We start from the raw sequence: 24,018 nt of genomic DNA on the forward strand, positions 1-24,018 counted from the left end.
CATCCTGCCCTGGAGCATCCGTCCCACCCTGGAACATCCATCCCACCCCAGAGCATCCATCCCACCCCAGAGCATCCCTCCTGCCTCTGAGCATCCATCCCGTCCTGGAACATCCCCCCATCCTGCCCCAGAGCATCCATCCTGCCCTGGAGCATCCATCCCTCCCTCCCTGGAGCATTCATCCCTCCTACCCCCAAGCATCCTGCCCACGGCTTCCGCTGCCCCACACCCCTGCAGGTCTTTCGGCATCTTTCTGGGGCTAAACCCAGAGCGTTTTTGGGTCATTCCCAGGGGCTCCCCTCAAGGCCCCTCTCCGGCCCCAGGAGGGGCTGCCCGCTGAGCTGAGCCATGCCAAACCACACCGGTGCTGGCCCTGGCCAGAGTCGCTCCCCCGCGAGGCAGCTGAGCTCCGCGGGACCGGGCTGGGGCGGCCGCAGGGCAGCGGGGTGGTGGGTCCCGGAGCCCTGCGTGCCCTGATCCTCACGGGAGCCCCCAGCAGTGGGTCGGAGGGGCTGGCACCGCTGGGCTGCCAGACCACGCTCAGTCCCAGTCCATGTCGCAGCTCTGGCGCCGTCCCAGCTCACATGGGCGGCACGAGGCGGCCGGGCACGGCTGCAAGGGAAGGCGAGGGGTGGGCACGCCGAGGCAGGGGGTCCCTACCCTCCTTGGCCCCGCTCCCCCTGCCCGTTCCTGCGGGACGGGGGATTCTGGGGCCGGCACGTCCCAGGACCTACTGTGCTTAGGAATAGGCCAGTCCCTGGAGCGGCCGCGCAGGCGTGTGGAACTTGTCCGAGTCCTCGAAAGCCGGGTCTGGGCGGCGGGGAGGGAGGGAGGACAAGAGGGAGGGAAAGAGAAGGTGAGCCAAGGCAGGGGGAGCGGTGGGCATGGAGGGACGAGGGAGGAGGGTGGCATGGTGCACCCATCCCGGCGGTGCAGCCCCAGCCACGCTGCGGGAGCAGGGAGGAGGCATGGAGTCGGGCAGGGGTGCAGGCAGGAGAGGGGCAGGCAGCCCGCGGGAAGGGCTCTGCAAGGCTGCAGGCAAGCACCCTGCTTGGGCAAGGTGCCCGGCACCAGGGTGGGCATGGTGCCACTGGGACCCCCAACTCCATTGGGACAAGGGGGATCCGGGGGTGCACTGGGGTGGGCAGGGAGGCGCGGGCAGCGCGGGCAGGTGAGGGCAGCCCTGCCTGCGCTGGGCTCACCTTGCAGGCTGCTGCCGCCGCTGGTGCTGGCGCAGGCGGGCGGCGGGGAGGTCTGTGGCCGCACCACGGGGGCGAAGGCGCTTTTCTGCTTCACTGCCGAGATCATGTTGACGGGCGAGAAGGAGAAGACCCCGGTGGGGGTGGAGGTGTTGGTGCCCGATGGGAGGCTGATGGAGGAGGCGCCAAGCGGGGGGCTGGCGGGCATGACTGCGGGGAGAGACCCACTCAGGCCGGGCAGAGCTGGCGACAGGGCATCGCTCCCCGTGCGGGATGCCAGCGCACCCCGGTGACACTGCATGGGACCCAGCTTGCAAGGGGTAGGGCTGGGGCCGAGGCTTTCTCAGCTGAGGTCGCTGTGTTCCTGCTCCCCCTTGCCCTCACAGCCAGCTTTGGGGATGCCCTGGGGCTGATGCATGGCTTTGGGGACACCCTGGGGCTGGTGAACGGCTTTGGGGACACCCTGGGGCTGGTGAACGGCTTTGGGGACATGCCAGGGCTGGTGCACAGCTTTGGGGATGCGTTGGGGCTGATGCACGGCTTTGGGGACACGCCAGGGCTGATGCATGGCTTTGGGGATACACTGGGGTTGACGCATGGCTGTGGGGACACCCCGGGGCTGGTGTATGGCTTTGGGGACTTCGCAGGGTTGGTACATGGCTTTGGGGGCGCCCCAGGGTACTGACTCACTGGCGTAGGGGGAGTTGGCGGTGGAGCCGTTGAGGAAGCTGGGGGAGCCGGGAACTCCCAGGCCAGCCATGGTGCCACCGCCGTAGCCATTGATGCCGGCGGCGCCGCTGTAGCCGCTCTGCTGCGGCGTGGAGCTGGGCACGTAGCCCCGCGGTGAGACGCTGCCCGTGTTTCGGGAGTAGCCTGTGGGCGAGAGGGGCCGGGGGTGGCACAGGGCAGGCAGGGACACCCTCCCGCTGCCCGGCACGGCCCCCGGCCCACCTTGCTCGGTGCCCTGCGGTGAGTCGCCGATGTTGACGGCCAACTGGCTGCCGAAGGAGTTCACCCCCATCATGCCGGCGGGGCCGTGGGTGCCGGCCAGCGAGGAGAGCTGGCCGGGGTTGCGGGGGACGCTGTACAGCGCCTCGGCGATGTCTGCCGCTCGCTTCAGGATGATGTCCTGCGAAGGGGGGGGACACACAAACACAGGGACAGCGTCACCCTTTGGCATGTGTAGCCTGGAGTGACCCCACGGCTACACTGGGCAGTGATGGGGCAGGGTGGGGGGGCTGAGGACACCCCATTTTGTGTCACCTCCCAGGGCACCCGCAGCCCCACGTGTCCCCAGGGCACAGGACGGGCTGTGCCAGGCAGCGATGGGACACGGGAGACTGAGACCCCCCAGCTCGTGACGCCGGCCAGGAAGGACGTGGGAACAAAGGCAGCTTTGGAGGCACCAGCCCCACAGCCTGACCCGGCGGCTCCCCTTCCCCTGCAGGTGGGGGGCTCAGGGGGGCCCACAGCGCTGACTCAGCGCTTGAGGAATCCTGATGTGAAGCAGATGTGGGGCCGGCAGCCCAGGGCTGGCTCCTGCATCCCCGCTCCAGTCCTGCAGGCTCGGGGTGCACAGCCCGCCTCGCAGGCAGGGTTGGGGGGCCAGGGGCAGGAGGGTGGGATGAGCTGGGGGGGGTCCCAGCGGGACGGGGTGGGGGTCTGTGGTACCTGGTTGCTGTGCGGCATCCCGTAGAGAGCCTCCACTAGGTCAGCCGCCCGCTTCAGCAGGACCTCCTGGGCAGGGAGCGGGACAGGGCTCAGGGGGGGTCCCGCACCCCCACCCCAGCCCTATCTGCACACGGGGGACATGCAGGCACCCGGCCAACCTGCCACGTCCCCACGCCAGTGACGTGTTCCCAAGCCGGCACGTCTCCAAGACGCCATGTGATGCCCAGATCCCCAGCCCAGCACTGACCAGCACCCCACAGTGGACCCATGGGGCTGGGACCCAGCAGAGGCCCATTGTGTCCCCCCCCATGTCCCTCCCTGTGTCCCCCCATGGCCCTCCATTCCCCTGGGTCTGCTGGGGTGGGGGAAGCAGCATGGACCACCCCCCCCCCGCTAGCAGGAGCTGAGGGTCAGGGAGCCAGGCCAGCCTGCGGGTGGCACCCAGTGCTGTGGGGGGCACAGGGGGTCTGTGTCCCTCTCCCTGTCCCTTGGTCCTCTGGCACTGCCAGAGAAGACCTGTGGGTCTGGGCGAGGTGGTGCCCAGCACCCGTGGGTGATGGAGTGTCCTTGCCTGCACCCCATGGGTGTCCCTGGGCACGGCGGAGAGCACGGTACATCTGTGCCAAACCCCGGGCAGGGAGGGGAGGGGGGTCCCTACCTTGGGCAGGCGCTCAGGGTCCCCGGGATGCCGGGGGATGACCTTCTGCAGCCGCTGGAACCCGTAGTCGATGGTGGGCTCGTTCAGCGCTGCCAAGAGAGAGGGGCTCAGTGGCTGCTGCGCGTGGGGCCACCCTGGCCACCCCCCCTGCCCCGACCCCACGGGGAAACTGAGGCACGGACTGTGGGGCGCGGGGCTGAGATGAGGCATAGCGGGGGGGAACAGGGACACCCCACCTTCCGCACAGACATCCCATTTGTCCCGCCTGTCCCCCACCCATGCCAACAGCCCCTGCGCCCCTTCTCCCAGCCCCATGTCCAGCAGCCGCAGCCCCCAGCCCCACTGCAGGGGTCCCGAGGGGACCAGACGGTGGCAGAGCAGAGCAGGACCTGGAGCCCGTCCCCTTGCACCCTGCCCATCCCCTAACCCTGCCGTGGGGGGGTCCCCGGTCAGGGTAGGGCTGTCCCCAAGGGCTGGCAGCAGGCACAGAGATGCTCTGGGTGCCGTCTTGGGGGTCTCGGTTCCCTTCCCCGGGGGTCTGCGCCCCTCACCAGTGTAGACGAAACGTCCCGGGGCACCCTTGCAGAACTGCTTGGACTTGTAGGAGAGCGTCACCTCCACCACACCGGGGATGTGCCGCGGGGGGGTCTGCACCCGGATGGCGTGAGGCGTGATGAGCTGTGGGGCAAGACAGGGCTCAGCCTGCGGCCAGGGGGGGGTCACAACAGCCCCCTCCCCCCCGATGCTCCTCCCTGCACCCCCCTACCTCGCTCCACACCAGCATGGTGCCGAAGACGACCTGCAGCCCATCGAAGAAGTTGTCCCCGATGACGATGACGGTGGCACCTCCGGTGGTCCAGCCCTCACTGGGGCTGATGGCTTTGATGCAGGGGGTGGCTGCTTCGGGCGGGAGGGGAGAGACAGGGCAGCAGTGAGTGTGGGGGCGCGGGGGGCGGGAGCGGGGGGCGCGAGGCTGGGGGAGAGAAGGCAGAGAAGGGAGAGCAGAGGCAGAGAGTGAGAACCAGGCAGCGGCGAGGGGCGGGGGACAGACACGGGCGGCCATGGACGCACGGACGTGGACAGAAGCCAGGTGGGAACGGAGGATGGGGGGGACGAGGTGGCTGGCACTGTGGGATGGGGGGGACCAGGCCATGGGGGACGGATGAGGACAGTGGGGGAGAGGGCGTGCGGGGAATGGAGGGGGGTATGGAGAGCATGTTGGGGTGGGGGGGTGGAAAGAGCATGCATGGGACAGATGGACAGAGAGCAAACAGGTCAGACAGGAGGACAGGGCATGTAGGCATTGGACAGAGGGACACGGAGAGGTGTGGTGGCTGCACAGACGGACAGAGCAGTGGACAGACAGAGAGCAGCCAGGAGGGTAGGATGTCCTGCACGCGTGGGACGGACGGAGGGACGAAGGGACAGACAGAAAACGCAGGTGCACGGCGGCCGGATGGAAAGGCCGTGTGTGCGCTCTGGGCGGACGGACAGACGTACAAGGCATAAATAGGGGGCTGGGTGCCCACCTCCGGGGCTGCCCTGGAGTGCTGGGGCTGGGGGAGCTGCCGCCTCTGAGCGCTGTGGGGCACAGCCACGTCCCACTTGGGCATCCCAGCATGGGGACACGGTCTCTGGGGATGCCCCGGCACCATGGGATACGCGTGGCTGTGGGGCTGCCCTTGCACTGTGGGACACACATGGCCGTGGGTACGGCTCTGGCACAGCCGGGGCCACCATAGGAGCAGTGCCCACTGGCATGGACATGCCTCTGCCCCTCCACACGGTCGTGCACACGTGCCCGGGCAGGGCACACGCGTGTGCGTGGGCACGTGCTCTGTGTGTGTGTGTGTGTGTGTGTGTGGGCACACTGGGCACCCAGCAGGGACTCACCTTCGGAGGGGTCGAGGCGCCGTGCTCGCCGCCCGTGCTTGGAGTTGTTGTGGACAAACATGTTGTCAGACACGGCCAGGACGTGGCCGTCCACGTTCACCGTCGTCGACACCACCACCTGTGGGACAGCCGGCTCAGGGCCACCGTCCCCCCGCCTCCCCGTGCCCTCCCTGGGGTATGTCACTGTGCCCCCTGCTCATCTCTAGCGTCCCCCCACTCCCCTGAGCATCCCGGGACTGTCACGGGGTGTCCTCCGGACCCTCCGTGCCTTGGTGGTGACACGCGCGTGCAAATCTGTGCCTGCATGTGCATGGGTGTGCATAAGTGTGCATACGCCAAGGGGGTGTGTGTGTGCAGGAGCACTTGCGTGCACATGTGCGTGCGTACCTACATGTGCGCACACGCGTGTGCCCCCACAGCCCCAGCCCTGGCACTGCCCCCGCCATCAGCACCGGCCCATGACCATGTCACCACCCTGGGGGACCCCGGACCCCAAGGGGACACCCCGGACCGCCCCCTATGTCACTGACCCGGGGCACCCAGGACCCCAGGGGACACCCCAGCCCATCCCCTGCATGCCTCCCCCCCCCCCCAGCCTTGCACCCCGCTCCCCCCCTCCGGCGTGGACTTGGCTGCTCTCCCGGAGCTGCTTGGCGCTATGCAAATTGGATAGGTCGTTAATCATGTAAAAATGTCACAATTATCATATCTTTACGAGAGGCCCTAATGAAGGCGCCCGTGCTGGGTGGGGGACGGGCCGGACCCCCCCACACACTCTGCTCCGCTCCCGAAACCTCCAGCTGCTGCGGGGAGAGCTGGGCTGCGGGCAGGGGACACGGGGGGGGGGGGGGGAATGTATGGGGACGAGGGGAGCTGGGGGCTGCAAAAGGGGGTGAGGGGAGTTGGGGTTTGCAAATTAGGGTTTGCGAAGCGACGGAGGGAACTTAGAATTTGCCAGTGAGGATTTGCAAAGGGGTCGAGGGGAATTAGGGTTTGCGAATAAAAAAAAAAAAAAAAAAAAAAAGATTTTGCAAAGGGGACGAAGGGAATTGGGGTTTGCAAAGGGGTTCTAGAGGAATTAGGGTTTGCAAATTAGGGTTTGCAAAGGGGGTGAGGGGAATTGGGGTTTGTGAAGGGGTTCAAGGGGAACCGGAGTTTACAAGAGGGTCAAGGGGAGTTAGGGTTTGCAAAGGGGGCAAGAGGAACTGGGGTCTGCAAAGGATTTCAAGGGCAATTAGGGTTTGCAAGGGAGTCGAGGGGAATTAAGGTTTGCAAATTAGGGTTTGCAAAGGGGTTCAAGGGGAGTTAGGGTTTGCAAAGGGGTTGAGGGCAATTAGGGACTCAATTCCCCAAATTCCCCAAATGGGGAATCCAGCCCTTAGGTAAAACATATGAGGTCTCCAACCCCGTCCCCTCCTGTAGCCCCGGCGTGTGGGGCAGGGTTTGGAGGGGGCAACGGGTGCTCACCTGGAAGCGCCGCATATCCCGGGGGTTCCCAGCGTTCTTCAGGCAGTTTTGGTTGCATTTGAGGAAAAACTTGAGGAAAAACCTGGGATGGAAGGAAAGAACCCAGAGGTCGGTGCCAGCAAACGAGGGGGGGGGATCCCAGAGACCCTGTGATGTCTCCTCCCACCCCATCCCTTGGTCCCCGCCTCTGGAGCAAAGCAAGGGCGAGTGTCCCCGTTGTCCTGGTGTCCCCAAACGGAGGTAGCACCCTGCACATCACACCATGCACCGGAGACGTGCGTGGGTGCTCCCCACCATGCACGGTCCCCTGTGGCACCCCCCCACAGTGACACACACGTGTGCATGCACCACGCAGAGGTGCGCACGGCCGAAAACACACACACGTGTGCGTGTGCGCACCCAGGCTTGCACGCTGCTGCGCACACACACAGATGCACTGCATGGCTGCAGGGACCCCTGGGCACCCCGTGAGACACCCCCCCCCCCCCGGGGTTGTGCTGGGTGCCCCCTCTCCCTGCCCACGGGGGTCTGGCAGGTGCCAGGCAGCATCCCCGGTGGAAGACGGATGGGCAGGAGGGTGAGCTCCTCCTGCCATGTCCCGGCCTGATAAAATATTCAGGTTGCTTGTCCACGGCCCCGTAATCAGCCTCGGCCCCTCAATAATTAATGGGCAGTGGCAGCAGCAGCAGCAGCGGCAGGAGCGGCAGCACTCGTGCTAGGGGCTGGGATGGGAGGAAAAGTGCGTGGCCATCGTGGTGCACACGCGTGGGGATTGTGGTGCACACTCCTGGGAGCACGGATATGTGTGTGGAAGCACGGATCCAAGCCTGGGGGCATGACCAGATGTGGTTCCCAGGATCCCCCACCGCGGGGTCCCCCCATGCACACCTGGGTGCACACCAGGACTCCCACCCGTGCAATTTTGGGCACTGAGGTGAGAGACCTGCTGTCCCTGTCCCCACCCGACAGCGCATGGACATGGGCACCCTGCGTGGCCACACACATGCACAAGGGCACGCTCACCCTGAACACACTTGTGGCACGCGCACGCGTGCACCCACACACGTTTGCTCCGCAGCATGCCCAGCTATCACGCTGTGCCAGCTCATTTTGCCACGGCAGATCACTGCGCCGGCCCCGGTGACTGCACAGTGCCAGGTCACCGCTGTGCCAAGTCACCACAGCGTGGCAAGTCCCCACGCTGTGCCAGCTCACCCCACCATGCCAGGCTACAGCAACGTGCCCGCTCTCCACACTGCCTCCGCTCGCTGTACCGTGCCAGGGCGTTGTGCCACTCATGGCCACAGAGCCGTGCCAGGCCACCCTCTCCCTCCGTGCCATCTCCTTCCTCTGGCCTGGCATGGGGCAACTCACCTCCTGGCCCCCTCGCTGATGTGCTTGGGGTCTGTCCTGCCCACACAGGCAGCCCTTCAGCAGGCCCTCGGCACTGCATGGGGCTGGTGCATCCCAGTGTGCCATCCTGTCCCCATCCCAGTGTGCCATCCATCCTGTCCCCATCCTAGAGTGCCATCCTGTCCCCACCCCAGTGTGCCATCCTGTCCCCATCCCAGTGTGCCATCCATCCTGTCCCCATCCTAGAGTGCCATCCTGTCCCCACCCCAGTGTGCCATCCTGTCCCCATCCCAGTGTGCCATCCTCACGTTTCACTTTGCCATCCTGTCCCAGTCCAGCATGTCATCCTGTCCCCATCCCAGTGTGCCATCCTGTCCCCACCCCACCGTGCCATCCTGACCCATCCCTGTGTGCTATCCTGCCACTACCCCACTGTGCCGTTCTGTCCCCACCCCAGAGTGCCATCCTGCTCCCAGTCTCTTCTCGGCAGCCTGCCCTGGCATCTCATCTGAGCATCCGACCCCGGCACCTTACCCTGCCATCCCGCATCAGCACCCTGCCTTGGTATCCCGCCCCAGCCCCCCGCCCCAGCCCCCCGCCTCGGTCCCCCCAGGCACCTCCCTGAGCGCTGCAGCGGGGCTTGGGAGGGGGACATGGGGGACAGGAGGGTGGGGAGGGGACAGAGGTGCCCAGGGGGAAGTTTCCCATGGCCTGTTAGCTGCTGGTGGAGGCTGGAGGGAGGACAGGACCTCCGGGGATGATGGGGTACCTGGGGACGTGGGCACTCCTGGGACGCCCTGTGATGCAGGCACAGGGATGGGAGCAGCAGGCACAGCTTCCCAGGCCCCAAACCCCTCCAGCCCCATCCCTGGGGGGCACGGGCCAGGGGGCACAGAACAGCTGGGGCCATTGGGGGCCTCCCAGGGGTCTCTGGGCACTCCATGGGACCCCTGAGAGGACAGGGCACCTCCAGACCATGCCCCACCAGTGGCTCCTGCCATCGGCCAGCACCAGGGCACACGGAGAGGAATTCCCACACTAGCGCTGCTGGGACGTTGCCCATGGGGGATGGTTTTCCCGGGCAAGGGCAGGAAGAGAGGGACCCCCCCCGTGTCCCCCCGTCACCCGCCGCCTGGCAGGTGGTAATCAGGGGAAGGAAGGAGCTGGAAAACGGCAGGAAAACTCCCCCCCCCCCCCCCAACCTGCCAGGAGATTGACAGGGGCGATGTGGGGCTGGGGGGTGACCCCCCCCCCAGCCCCCCCGACTCCCCCCCAGCCCCCCAGCCCCGGCTCTGTGCTGCTGAGGGGGGGGCTAATCCTGAACCCCAGGTCGGCCTCGTCCCCCCCGAGCGGCAGCCGCGCATATGGGCCCGGGAGTTAAAAATACAGGCGCTGTGCATGCATTAGCATCCCTAATGCACAGCGCTCCCCATTTAATATGCAAATTCCCGGCGCTGCTGCCGAACACCTTCTGTTCCGAGCGCATAAATTTGAATTTGCAATTAGAATAATCTTGTATAATTAATGAAAAGCGTCAATTTTAGCTCCTAAGTAATTTGATTAACATGTTGATAGGGCACTTATCTGGCTCTCTAAACCAGTGGGGCTGGGCGTCGGGCTGGGGAGCGGGGCTGGGGGGGGGGGCGAAGGGGGAGCGGGCGGTGGGCTGGGGACTTGCCTGGCCCCGGGTGACCCCCGAGGACCCTGGGGACAGAGGAGGACGCGGGGGCACGGGGGAAGCCCCCAGCTGCCCTCAGCACAGAAGAGAGATGGGGATGCCACCAGTCCGGGGATGTCACCTCCAGGCATGGCCCCTAGGGGTCCCTGGGGAGAAGGGGGCTGGGGTGGGCTCAGGGGACACTTGCCCTGGGGGGGGCATCAACCCCAACCCCACAGGAACCCAGGGCTGGGCTCAGCCCCAGCCTCCAGCACAGAGGGGTCACAGGGCACCCTGGGACCCCCTGCGCACCCCAAAAGCACCAGCACGGGGTGCAGCACTCAGGACACCCACTGGACAGAGGCTGAGGGGTCAGGGGGACACAGGGACGCCTGTGGAAGGTTTGTCTTGGCTGGGCTGTGGTGGCTGCATCCCACCAGCGGCTGTGCTGGGAGTTCCGGGAGCCGTGATCCCCACAGCTGGCCAGGGCACAGCTGGCCGGGGGCGGCAGCACAGCTGGCTAGCACTGGCAGGGCAGGAGGAGGCCAGGGGTTGGGGACCTGCTGCAGCAGGTCCAGAGTCACACGGGGGAGTTGGGGACAGAGGGGGTGCAAGCAGGGTCTGTGCCACTCTACACCCCACAAGGGACCCAGGCATCCTCCAGCACCTTGGGGACTCGGCGCGGGGGGAAGCTGCTCATAGGGACACCCCAGGACTAAGGGAGCCCAATTGCAGGCAGGGTGAGGTGAGGAGGGTGCGCGGCACCAGCCAGCCCCCATCGTCCCTGCCACGTCCCCCCGGCCCCAGTGCTGAGGTGACCGAGCAGCCAGCTGGGGCCCCTAAACCCCCCAGCACCCCCGAAGAGCCTGCGCTTCACATCACCAGGGAGGTGCCACCATGCCAGGAGATGCACAAGGATCCCTGCATGGGGACAGAGGGATGGGCACATGACACACTGGGTGGAGGGACAGGAGGACAGACAGATAGATGTGTGGGGTCTAGGGATGCTGCGGGATGGGGGGAGGAACAGCTCAAGGGCTGGTGAGAGGGATGGAGAAGGGAGGGAGAGAAGGAGGGAGGACAGAAAGGAGGAGGGAAGGAATGGACAGGTGAAGGGAAGGATGGATGGATGGATGGATGGATGGATGGATGGATGGATGGATGGGTGAAGAAGAGTGGGGGATGGATGGAAGGAGACATGGATGGAGGGAAGGACGGGTGGATGAAGGGAGGCAGGGTGCGTGCTGTCCAGGGAGGGCAGAGGGACAGACAGACGCCCACCCCGGTGCCCGGAGGACATGGTGTCCATGCCCACACCAGCAAGCGCTGCCTGCACCAGGCTGGGCTTTCTGCCCCACCTCGGCACTGTGCTCTGTGTCCCAGCCCGGCCAGGAGGATAGGTGCATCCCTCACCGTGGGACATGTGCTCGGCCCATGCTGTGGGCACACAGCTGGGGACACCATCCCGCACTGGGGTGTCCCTGCGGCACGTGGGCCCCGGAGCTGGAGCAGGGCTGCCACGCGTTCCCCGTCGCTTGCCGAAGTGGCTGGATGTCGCCTGTATTATTTATTTGTTTGATGTGCGTCGGAAGTGCCGCGCTGACGGCAAACGGCGCTTTCCCCATCTGTCACGGCTGACTGTCACCGCAGCCCGGCACGGGGCCAGCAGCCACCGCAGCGTGCCGGACTGGGGGGCACCGCGCGCCCTCCCATCCCCCCGCACACTGCTCCCCCAGCTCATTAGCACTAACGAGGCAGCGCTCGCACCCCGTTCCCAGCCCTGGGGACTCCCCGCCCTGGCTCCCTGGGGTACCCCCTGCTGCTGCCCCCCTCCCTCAGTCCCAGCGAGGTGCAGGGGGGCCCCCACTCCCGGGGACCCTGGTACCTGTCGATGATGACGGGGTCGGAGGGGGTCTCGTTGCGGTTCCCGCAGCTCTTCTTGTCACAGCAGCGGCTGGGCACGGCCGGGGAGAGGAGCCAGCGTGAGCAGAGCTGGGGGGGGGGGGGGCAAGGCCATCCCACACCTCCCAACCCACAGGGGAAAACCCACCAGACCCCCATTACGCACCCCTGTGCCCCCCACCATTGCCCAGCCCTGCACTGCGGAGCAGGGGAGTCCTGCCCCACGGCGGGACAGGGTTGGGGGCAGAGGTGCAGAGGGGACGCGCAGGCGTCCCACAAAGGTGCTGGGTTGGGGGGGGGACACCTCAGGACAGGGACATCGGCTATGTGATGCCAGGGCATGGGGGGTCATGGCACAGAGGGCATCCCTGGGGTAGCCCCCTTACCCACCCCATGCCACCGCCCCACCCCATGGGGCTGGGCTCCAATTTGGGGCTCTCTGGGGCTTGGGGTGCACCCCAGCCCTGGGAAAGGCTTGGTAAGTCAAGGGAGGGGGAGGGGGCCTCTGAACTGGGGGTGACCCGGCCCTGCACCATCCCTTGGGGGCTCCACGTCACCCATGGGGGACACCACGGGGCTGGGCTCATGCCGCCGCCGGCCAACAAACACAGCAGTGCCGGCCCCGGGGAGCACAGCGGGGAGGGGGGACCCCGGCCCTGGCATCGTTAGCGCGGCTCCTGGAGATCAATTAGCCGCGCTGGCACGGAGCGCTAATTTGCACAAACACCGAGCGCGCGGGTGGTAAACAAGAGCGGCGCTAATGGGGCACGGGGGACGCCAGCGCTGGCAGCAGGCAGCTGGGGCAGGCAGCGCTCGCTGCCCGTCTGCCCGACCCGGCGCCCCTGGTGCTGACGGACCCCCCCACCGGGACCTCCACTGGACCCCCACCAGGACCCCCACCTACCTGCACATGATCTCATGGGTGAGGAGGACCCGGCACATCTCTGGGTTCTTGTCCTGCCCCTCGTAGATGATGGCCTGGAGGATGGCGGGGAGGGAGAGAACACGAAGGGGGGTGCCACCACCTCCCAGCACCCTGCCCGTCCCCTGCCACCGCTCAACCCCAACCCACAGACCCTCCCTGGGTGACCCCAGCTGGGGTGGGGGACCCCAGTGGCAGCCGGGGTGGGAGAGGGGCCGGGCAGGGAGCGCTCGTGGGTGGGTGTGCAGCCGTGCACACCTCGGAGGGCGCGTGTGCACGTGTGTGTGCCCACGCTCGCGTGTGTGTGCCTGCGTGCACACCACTGTGTGTGCCCACACCGTCCACGGCTGTAGGCACCCGTGCGCGCCTGCCTGCGTGCCAGCGCACAGGCGTGTGCGAGTGCACGTGGGTGTGCGTGCGAGTGCATATGTGCCCGCTCCGCACACCTGGGTGTGCACGTACGGCCTTGCACACCCGCATGTGAACACACATGTACCGGCCACGAACGCGCCTGCCTGGCACTCCCACGCGTGCACACGCGTGTGCAGACAGCCCTGGGGACTCTGTGGCTGATGGGGTCAGGGACTGCGGTGCCGGGGGTGTTAGCCCCCACCCCGGCCATCCCCCCTCCACCGTTACCTGCTTGGACATGGAGTCGATGAGGCGAACGTAGAGGTCCTGCTCGGTCCGGAGCCCTGCAGCGAGAGGGAAGGGGTCAGCCCTGCCCCCGCCCCCCACCCCCCCGGCCCCGGCACCCACCGTTGCTGTACAGCAGCTGGAGCCGGTAGTGGATCCCGTTGTTGGTTTTCTCGCCGTTCTGCTCCTGGTGGGGGGAGGACAGGGGACATCACAGTCCCCTCTCGATGCAGCCTTTCACCAGCCCCAGCCCGGCCCAGGGCGGCGGAGCTGCTCTGGCAACTCCCCACATGTGCAATGAGTTTGGGAGAGGTCTCAGCCTCCACAGCGCAGGCTCCAGTGCCACTCCAAGAGCAGGGGGATGGCTGGGCAGAGTGACACCACCCCCCCACCGCAACCCCATCCCCACCACAAGCCTGGCCCCAGAGGCTCTCACCCGTTCCTTCTCCACAAAGTCGATGAAGGAGGTGCGCTCAATCTCCACGGGCTGTCCCTGCCGGTCGTACATGGCCAGGACGAAGTGGAAGAAGTTGGATTTCCGCAGGTTGGAGGGGGGCTGCTTCTCAAAGTGTGCTCGGGCCAAGCCCACCCCGCTGCCAGCAGGAGGAGTGGGGGGTAAGCATGGGGCGGCTGCCGGGACCACCAGCACCCCCTCCCCAGTGCCACCCCATCATCAGGCGAAGGACTCGGTGAGAGCTGCCGAAGTCCCCTGTGGTGGGCAGTGATGTCCCCTGGCACCCCAGGGTGTTGTGGACCAGGGTGGAGGGAGCACCCAAGACCCCCACCCTGCCCGGTGGCCAGGACGTACCCGTGCCCAGCACGTCCCTGCTGCTTGCGGGGCTCATCCTTGGGGGAAGCCAGGCCAAAGGCAGCCCCGGTCCCCGGGGAGGGGAATCGCCCCCAGGGGAATGCAAGGGCTCAGCCATGGGTTGGGGACATCAGGGTGCACACCCCTGTGCGTGCATCAGCGTGCACACTCACATAGACTTGCACCCACACGCGTGTGCACGGGGTGGCCGGGGGAGCCCCAGCAGAGTCAGGGGCTGGGGGGGGAAACGGGTTGGGACATGCCAGCAGCATCCCGGGGGACACGCAGCAGCTCTTCAGCAGCATCACTCTGCCTACACCCCGGGCAGGCACCGGGGACAGGAGGGGACAGGAGGGGACGTCCCCAAGCTCTCTGCACCCAAGCCCAGCCACTGGGGCATCCCACTGCCAACCCGCAGCGCTGCTCCAACGGCCACTGCTGCTGTCCCTGCACGGACACCTAGGGTGACAGGACAGTGACAGCACAGTGGAGGGTAGCAGAGCAATCCCCAGGGATGATGGCTCCAGCACTGACCAGTCCTCGTCCCGGTCACCTTATCCCCAGCCCGGAGTGTGGTCCCCGTCCCCGACTGGTGTCACTGCCGGTGCTGTGGGCAGCCAGCGTGGCGTCAGCGTGGGGGGCCACAGGAGCCGGACCAGCCCCAGCGCGGCAGCCAGCGAGGCGAGGGGGCCAAGATAAACACGCGGATGTAAAAAGTTCCCCCCCTCTCGTGATTAAAAACACATCGGGCCACGAGCAAGCCAGGGGGGACGGGTTTGGCTCCCCCTGTGCAGACCTTGGTGGGGGCTTAAGCTACTGGAGCCAGTTCCCACGCTGTGCTGGGGACAGCCCCTGCACCCCATGATGACCCCACAGACCTTGCAGATCCTCTCCCCCCCCTAGTCTGGGACAGGACCCTACAGACTTTCCAGACCCCCCTCAACCCTCCATGGAGCAGGACCCCACAGCTCCCCAGATCCTGCCATGCCCTGCGGACCCCATTGGTGTGGGGGCAGCCAGAGCCCGGGCAGGGGTCAGCACTGGGGTGCAAATGCAGGGGGGACACACAAACATGCAGGGGGACACCCTGCTGTGGGTTCCTGCCTGTCCCAGTACCCCCAGCCCTGCTCCTGGAAGCCCACCCAGGGGCACAATTTATGGGGCGATGGGCTGGGGGCCAGGTGTGACCCACCCATTGCTGGCCCGAGGTGGTGCCCAATGCAGGGTCCCTCCGCCACCACCCCTGGCCATGCTGGGACCTGACCATCACCTGATGGGTGGCCTGGGAATGGTGGTGGTGGGGGAGGGGAGTGGGTGTCACACAGAGCCAACTTCTCACAGCATCTCATCGGAGTGACCATCGAGGAGAGGAGCCCCACGGTGCAGGGACACAGTGCATGAGTGAGGAGCAGGACCCCCGGCACCCTGACGCCCACTGGGCCCCAGTCTGGCCAGGGACATGGCACACGGGTGGGGGCTTGTGTGGGGACACCCCTCTGCCCACAGCTGGGGGACAGAGAGGGTCCCCAAGCCCTGCCCCAGGCTGCCTGTGCCCCACAGAGCCCCCAGCTCCATGGAATCCCCTGCTTACACCCCACTGGTGCAGCTGCCCCAGCTGTGGGGGTCTTTCGCTCCTGCATGGCTGAGTCCCCCCACACCACTCCTCCCAGCGCTGCTCCCTCGGGCTGGCACTGCCCAGGGCTGAACCTTGCGACTGGGGCACCACTGGCTGCACAGGGAAGTGGGGACATGGGGACATGAAGACATGGGGACACCTCCCGAAGTCCCACACAAGCCCCAGCCACCAGCATATCCTCCAAATAAGAGAAGAAAATGGGGTTCAGTCCTTTTACCAGTGACGTGCTCCTGTGGCTGGTCCCAGCAGCACCCAGGAGCCCAGGGCAGAGCCAGCACAAGGTGGGGAGAGGCCCCCAGGCACCCTCCTTTAATGATGCTTCTTGGGCTTTAATTACCTCCTGGCATTGCCCTCAGCCCCAGCCCCAACCCCAGCTGCGGGCACCAGCCGAGGCCAAGTGTTAAGCCCAGACCCTGAAAACCTTGGGGACGTTTCTCTGGGGACACTTCTCCATGATGGAGGAAAAAGCTCATTAAGCTGATCGCCGGGGAGTTGAAACGTCCCCAGTCGGCAAATGCCAGGGTACGCCCCTGGCACGCTTGCCTGGCACTTGTGTGCTGACCCCACTGGGACCCCGCATCCTCACCAGGACCCCATCCCCGTGTACCCAGCCGGCACCCCACTCAGCTCCCTGAAGGACGGGACCCCCGGTGTCGTGGGGACCTCTCCGTCCCCCGGCAGCATCCCTGGCCCCACCGCGCTGGAACCTGGCCATGGGACTCCCAGCTGACGAGAAGGTGGCACGGTACCGGCAGGGCAGCTGCAGCAACCCCGCAACAACCTGCCCTCCCCCTTCCCCTCCGTCCCCCCAAATCTTCATCTATAGAGTGCTGGGGGGAGGAGGCGGGGGGGGTGGGGGGGTGGTGATGGAGCCGCCAGCCCAGCCGGGTAATGGCTGCATCTCTGCTCCCAGTGCTGCCGAGACCCCAGCGCTCCGAGAGCCGAGCCCGGCTGCCATTAATTATTAAAGGCAATCAGAGCATTTCCTAGCAGAGGAGCCCAGCGAACGTCTCTTACAGTAAAGCAGCATCTTCCCTTGGCGGAGCTGCCAGGCACCCGGGGCACCGCGCAATTACGCAGCCACGGTTCCCCGGGCGGCTCCGCCAAACGGGGGGCAGAAGGGGGGATGTCCCAGACTCCGCCTGGGAAGCTGAGACCCCATGTGGGCTCACCCCCGGCCCCTCTGCCTTGCCCCAGGACCCCAGCCCCCTTCCCTCCCCGGGGCACGCTGTGTGTGATGGCTGGCATCGCCCAGGGACAATGTGGTGGCCACAGGGTCCCATGGGAGTGGGGGGAGTCTTTGCGGGTGCTGATGTTTGCAGGGTGGTGGTACAAGCCCCCCCCCCCCTCCCCAGCTAGGGGTCCGAGGGGGGTGCGGGATGCAGGGCGGAGGCAAGCTGGGTTTGGAGGTGATGAGCACCCCATGAGCATGTCCACACGCTTGTCACTGCCAGCACATGTGGCACACACCCCCGTGGGATGGGGAAGAGGGGGGGGGGGGGTCCTGGAGGACAACCGCAGGCTGCCCAGCACCCAGCTCGGCAGGGGCAGGGGTGGGCAGGGGGTCTGTGAGCCCCGTCCTTGCACAGCGGGTGCGTGGCACGCAGGACTCCGTTGGCACACGGGCAGTCGCATCCCCACCGCTGGGCAGCATCGCTGTGGGAGCCGCTGCAGCAGTCCCAGCCCTGCGTGTGTGTCCCCTGTCCTCCCCGCACTGCCGGAGCCAGGTATGGGTGGGAGTGGGGGCATGGATTTTACCCCCCCTTTCCTGCAGCCCTGCTCCGGGGCACGGGGAAGTTTCTGGGCACGCAGCAGGAGGGCCAACACCTCCCTGCACCCCACATCAGATACCACAATCCCCGACTCTGGCACTGCCACCACCCCACCAGTACCCTGCAGCCAGGTGGGACCCTCGGTCCAGCTGCTCTCCGGGGGCTCCAGGTTGGGCTGTGGCAGTGGCTGTCGTCCCCCACCCCTGGCGGTGGCTGCGCTGGGATGGGACTGAGGTGGCTTTGGCAGGGATGGCAAGGGGAATGCTGCAGTTTTCAAGCATGCCGGAGTATCTGCAAATACAGTGGCTTCGGGGGGCACCTCAGGGAGCCCCCAGGGCTTCAGCCACGGGTCGCAGCCTCCGGTGCAGTCACAGTCCCCGGCAGAGAGCTGGCAATGGGGCTGACACCGTGGCTGGGGACCTGGAGCTCAGGGATGGTGCACACAACTGGACGATCTAGCCCACAGAACGGGTCGGTGCTGGAAATGTTGGGGATGCCCCACTCCGCTGGAGCCCCACGCAGAGGCGAGTTCCCCCTGAGATCCCCAAACCTGCTGTCCCTGGCCGGGCAGAGGGCGTGGGGCACCCCAGGGAGGCAGTGTCCAGAATGGCCCATGTCCCCTCACCCGTCCGCACTGTGGGGGTGCCGCAGCATCGCCTGTCACCCCTGGACAAAGCCACAGCATGCTCCAAGCACAGCCCCCCTTTACCACCACCACCCAAAACCCCACAGCACACAAAGAGGGGGCAGCAGGAGCTGGGGCACTGGGGGCAGCAGTGAAGGTGTCCTCCAGCTGCAGCCAGGACCACTCCAGGCACAGGGTGGCGAGAGAGCAGGGGCCAGGGTGCACGAAGCCCCCCAGGAAGGGCAGGGGATGAGAATGGGGTTCATGGAGCCCTGAGCCCCCCCCCCCCCCTCCCGCGGGGAGGGCAGAAGATGGGGACAGGGCACACGGAGCCCCCGAGGGAGAGCAGGGGACACAGCCAGCTGGGGGATGGGGCTGCGGTGCGGTGAGCCCCAGCCGATGCCACCAGTCCTGCCCGGGAGACGGGGATGGCACCGCTGCCAGCCCTGCCCTCGCCCTCGGCAGCTTTTCCCAGCAGAGACGGGGCTCACGGTGCAGGTCCTGGCCCCGGTGGACACACAGCACAGCATGGCACAAGCCCCTCACAGCTCCGGCAGTGGCTCCTGCCCCACTGCCAGCACCCACTGCCCTCCCAACACACAGCAACGGGCCTGGCATGCACGGGGTGCTGGGGGGGCTCAGGATGCCCCAGGTACCCGGGGGTGTTGAGATCTGCGGGGGGCCCCCAGGGTACCCGAAGTACACAGGGGTAGGGATTACCTGGAGGCCCAAGGAGCCCCAGGGCGTTTGGCGAGCCCCATGGGGTGCCTGAAGTACCTGGTGGGTACGAGGCACCTGGGATGCTCAAGGTGTCCCGGCTGCCCAGGGGTCCCGGGGTGCTGAGGGTGTGGTGTGCCCGGGGTGCCCAGCCTGGCTGGGGTGGGCAGGGCACCTGAGATGCCCATGGCACCAGGGATGCTCATCGTGCCCGGGATGCCCACAGCACCGGGGATGCTCATGGTACCTGGGATGACTGTGGAGCCAGTGGTACCTGGGATGTTTGTGGTGCCTGGGATGCCCACAGTGCCCAGGATGCCCATAGTGCCCACAGCACCTGGGAAGACTGTGGAGCCCATGGTACCTGGGATGTTCACGGTGCCCAGGATGCCCACAGTGCCCAGGATGCCTGCAGAACCTGGGATGCTCATGATGACTGGCATGCCCACAGCACCTGGGATACCCATGGAGCCTGGGATACCCGTGATGCCCAGGATGCCTTCAGTGCCCGGGATGCCCACACCACCCGGGATACTCATAGAGCCCGAGATGACTGCATAGCCCAGCATATCCACAGCACCCGGGATGCCCGTGGAGCCCGGGATGCCTGCAGTGCCCAGAATGCCCGCGGAGCCCCTTACCTCTGTGCTGCCGTGCTGGCGTCCAGGATGCCGGTGCCCTGCAGCCAGCGGACGGAGGGCAGCCCAGCGGTCAGCGGCTCTTCCTTCATGGGCAGCCCCCCCCGGGGCAGAGCCTCCTGCACGGAGAACATGGCAGGGGCTCAGCGACCGTCCCCAACTTTCCTGCCCCGGGCCCCGCAGCGGAGCTCAGAGCCGGGCAGGTGCCGGGGGCCGCCGTCCCGGCCGCCGGGGAAGCGGCATCTGCGGCGGGTGGCCGGGCGGGAGCTGGGGGGAGGCTCGGGGGGAAGCTCAGGGGAGGCGGGAGGCGGAGGCAGGCGGAGGCAGGGCCGGAGAAGTTGGAGACGGAGGCGACCAGCAGCCAAGTGCGGGGACCGGGAGGGGAAGGGGCGGGGGGCGGGTGGGGGGAGCGGGAGGGAGGGAGGGATGGGGAAGGCAGGGGAGGAGTGGAGGGAGGGATGGAGGGAAGCAGAGGAGGAGTGGAGGGAGGGATGGAGGAAGGCTTAGAGGAGTGGAGGGAGGGATGGGGAAGCCAAAGGAGGAGTGGAACGAGGGATGGAGGGAGGCAGAGGAGGAGTAGAAGGAGGGATGGAGGAAGGCTTAGAGGACTGGAGGGAGGGATGGAGGAAGGCAGAGGAGGAGTGGAGGGAGGGATGGAGGAAGGCTTAGAGGACTGGAGGGAGGGATGGAGGAAGGCTTAGAGGACTGGAGGGAGGGATGGAAGGAGGCTGCGAGGACTGGAGGGAGGGATGGAGAGAGGCAGAGGAGGAGTGGAGGGAGGGATGCGGGAAGGCTGAGAGGAGGAGTGGAGGGATGGAGGGAGGAGAAGGCCGGAGAGGGGCGCGGGAGGGGGCAGGCGCGGCCCGGGATGGGGCGGGGGCGGGTGGCGGCGGGGGCTCGTTACCGGGCGGGCGGCGGCGGCGGGCGCGGCGCGGGGCGGCGGCGGCGGCGGCGGCAGCGGCAGCGGCAGCAGCAGCAGGAGCGGGCGGACGGGAGTGGGGCCGGGGGTCGTCGGGGGCCCAGGGGGGCCGGAGGGTCCGGGGGGGCCGCCTCCCCGCCGCCGCCCCGCGCCCCGGCCCCGCCGCCCCGCCGCGGCCACCAGCACCATCAGCACCAGTACCCGCCGCCGCGGCCCCGCCGCCCCGCCGGCCCGGGCCATGCCGCCGCCGCCTCCCCGGGGAGGCAGGGCCGGAGCCGCCGGGGGAGGCGGGGGCCGCGGCCGGGCAGGCTGACATCATTCCGGGGAGGAGCGGTCCCTCCCCGCGCCGGCGGAGGGGCTCCGCGGCCAGCGCCGCACCGGCCGCGCCGGAGGAGGGGGCGGCGGGGACCGGGCACCCCCGGGGGCATCCCGGGACGGGATGGACCGGAGAGACCCTGCCTTCCCTGGGGCGGCCGGGGCGACTGCCCTGCCTCCCGCCCTGAGAGACCCCAGGCAGGCCCTGGGGGTAGCCCAGAGGAGACCCTGCTGAGTCCCCCGAGATGCCCTGGAGAGACCCCAAATGGGTCCCGGTGCCACCCTAAAGCAACCTCACTATATACCTCAAGATGCCCTGCAAAGACCTCAGGCAGGCCCCTGGAGGACACCCCACTGCATCCCCTGAGACACCCTGGAGAGACTCCAAACAGGCCCCAGGGACACCCAGAGGAGACCCCTGCTGCATCCCCCGAGATGTCCTGGAGAGATCCCCAGCAGGTCCCACGGACACCATGGGGAGATCCCAAATAGGCTCGGGAGACAAGCCAGAGGGACCCCGATGCACACCCCGAGATGGCCCTGGAGAGACCCCAGGGATACCCTGGAGGACAACCTGCTGCAACCCCTGAGACACCCTGCAGAGACCCTCCCCTGCATCGCGGGGTGCCTTGGAGAGACCCCAAACAGGCCCCTTTCTGGGCTCTGGAGACAAGCCAGCGTGATCCCTCTGCATGCCCCAGACACCCCAGAGACACCTCAGGGCATCTCCCAGGGTTCCTTACAGAAACCCCCACGGGCCCCTCACAAACCCTGCTGAGACCCGGTCAGACCCTGGTGCCCTCCCATGTGCCCAGCATGACCCCGATGGGACCCTGCCTCCACTGAGGTGCTGCAGTGACCCCAATTGTGTCCCCTGCATTCCCAGGATCCCTCCACACTGACCACCAATGGAGTGGTCAGACACCTTGGAGTGATCCCAAAGAGCCAAGGACCTCCAAAATCCCAATGTGACTAACCAGACCCCTTGAGATGCCCCACATGGGACCCCTACACTCCAGAAACACCCCAGGGTGACAGCTGCATCCCTCAGCATACCCCAGAGGTGATGCCAAAATCACCCCCAGTGCCCCACATAATCCCAGCTGACCTTCTTTGGGGCACAGCCAGCATCCCCACATCTCATCCTCCCACATCACCGTGCCCACAGCAGACCCATGGCAAAGAGGACCTGTCCCCATCCCCTCCCCACTGTGCAGCCCTGCCAGGCAGGGTACAGGCAGGGTGCAGGCAGGGAAGGGGTTGCCAGCCCTGCACAGCTGTCTCCAGTCTGCATCGCAGCTGGGCTGGGGGGGGGCAGGGACCCCAGGGGCAGTGTGGAGACACCTGTCCCAGCCCCTCCTGGGGTGTCCCCTGCACCCAGCAGGGTGAGATGGGAGCCCCATGGGGGGGGTGCACATTGCCCAGGGGACCCTTAGGAGTCAAAGGCCCCAAAGGAGGCTGAGGAGTTGGAGCTTTCCTTGATCGTCTGCTGGGAAGCCAGCACGGCCAGACTGGGGGGTCCTGGGGGAGCAGAGGCCTCCAGCAGCCAAAGCAGCTCAGAATCCTGAACCCCGACCAGCTCTGGCTCTCCCCTGCTGCGGGAGGGGACGCTGGCCCTGCAGTGGGAGCGGGGAGGTTGGTGTCTGCGCCTGGGCAGCCAGGCTGCGGGCAGAGCCGGTGAGTGTGGCACGCAGGGACCCCCGGGCAGCCCCTCGTTGCAGGCAGTGTCTCTCGTACACTGCCCTCTCGCTTGTACGCTGTTCGGTGGCTCTCCAACCTGTCCCCCAATGCAGCTCCACACTGTGTCCGTTTCCCTCTGGCCACGCAGCCCTGGGGCTGCCACAGTACCTGCATGGGGGTCTGCAGATGGAACCCCTCCGTGGGGCTCGGTAGCAGGGGCCAAACTCACCCAGAGCCCACCCAGCAACCCATGCTGCCACCCGGAGCCTCCCAAGGGTTGGTGGGGCAATGATGGCTCCTGCAGAAACCAGGTGTCCATCTGTCCATGCCCACATCCATCCCAGCATCCATCCATCCATGTCTCTATCCTGCCCAGATACCCCAAGGATGGGCACCACTGAAGCAACCCCAGCTCCTGCTCCGGGGGGAGCAGGAGGCAGTGGGAGACCTGCTCCCTGCCCCCCCCATCTCCTATTTCCAGGCAGCACTGGGCTGAGCCGTGCCAGGGGACATGGGTCCCTCCGCTGGGACTGGCCCCGTGGGGAGCCATGTTCCCTGGTGCGGCTCCGGTAATGGGCCCTAATGGAGGCAGCATGGCTGAGTGCCCAGGGGGGTGGCCAGCAGCGCTGCGGGGGCTGCCCCCACTCATGGCTGGGAACGAGGGGGGATGCTCAGGGACCCTTGTTCCTGCCACCCCACAGGAAACCTCTGCAGGGCTGAGCAGTGGGGTGGGGGCTGCTGCACCCACAGCCCAGGGGCACCTGCAGGGACCCCCATGGTACCCCCACCCACCCACTTGCTGCGGGCCCAGGGGCACTGGGGATGGGGACAGGACCCCGGGACATTTGGGCTCCAGAGGGGTCTGGGGGTGGCAGGGGGGACTCGGAGGATGGAGGGGTGGGGAGGGGGGGTGTCTCGCCCTCGCTTGCCTCCCTCCAGATGGATTTTACGGACGGGCTTCTCCTTCCCTCCGGCTAATGGGCTGTGGGACCCTTGGGAGCCGCCGCATTAGGGTAAGTGCAGGGTGGGGCTGAGCTGGAATGGAGGGAGCCCATTTACCACCTCCCCAGGGACCCCCCACCCTGGGACCCCCCTTCTCCTGTGGGCAACACCGATTCTGCTGGGAGAACTGGGTCGTCCCCCCCCACAGCAGGGATCCGGAGCCCCCACAAAGCTGGGATTCCTGCCCCCAAACCTCCCCTCCTGTGGGGCTGAGCAGGGGGAGGATGGGGACCCCGGGCAGGGCTGCGTCCTGTCCCTGTCCCCAGTGTCACCTGGGCTGGACACAGGGCATGGGGAGGGGCACAGGGAAAGGGGGTTTGGCAGCAGAGTTGGGAAAGGCAACCCACACCAAGCCCACACCAGACCCATGCCACCCTGTGCCAGACACACGCCATCCCGTGCCAGACTCATGCCAAGCCCCTGCCACCCCACACCAGACCCACACCACACCTATGCCAAGCCCAGGCCACCCCCCTCCCAGGGCCACCCCAAAAACTGCCCCAAGCTCCCACCGACCACGCCAAGCCACCCAGCATGTGCCACCCGTG

General features: G+C 66.9%; 1 protein-coding gene across 1 annotated transcript; it reads right to left on the reverse strand.

The window, feature by feature from the left end:
- Positions 1 to 480: 480 nt before the first annotated feature.
- On the reverse strand, positions 481 to 20,713 carry LOC309670993 (transcription factor COE1-like; the record flags this gene model as incomplete). The annotated part of the gene is made up of 18 exons (XM_082482146.1): positions 481 to 612; positions 735 to 810; positions 1,203 to 1,409; positions 1,890 to 2,072; positions 2,151 to 2,328; positions 2,871 to 2,936; positions 3,529 to 3,617; positions 4,080 to 4,206; positions 4,295 to 4,428; positions 5,422 to 5,539; positions 6,889 to 6,970; positions 11,784 to 11,852; positions 12,705 to 12,778; positions 13,362 to 13,417; positions 13,482 to 13,545; positions 13,795 to 13,951; positions 19,558 to 19,673; positions 20,459 to 20,713. The coding sequence occupies 17 exons, from the start codon at positions 20,711 to 20,713 to the stop codon at positions 740 to 742; spliced, it is 2,046 nt and encodes a 681-aa protein (XP_082338272.1). The 3' UTR covers positions 481 to 612; positions 735 to 739.
- Between the last annotated feature and the right edge of the window lie 3,305 nt (positions 20,714 to 24,018).

The sequence above is a fragment of the Vanellus vanellus genome (assembly GCF_965231255.1).
Source record: "Vanellus vanellus genome assembly, chromosome: 4".
NCBI lineage: Eukaryota > Metazoa > Chordata > Aves > Charadriiformes > Charadriidae > Vanellus > Vanellus vanellus.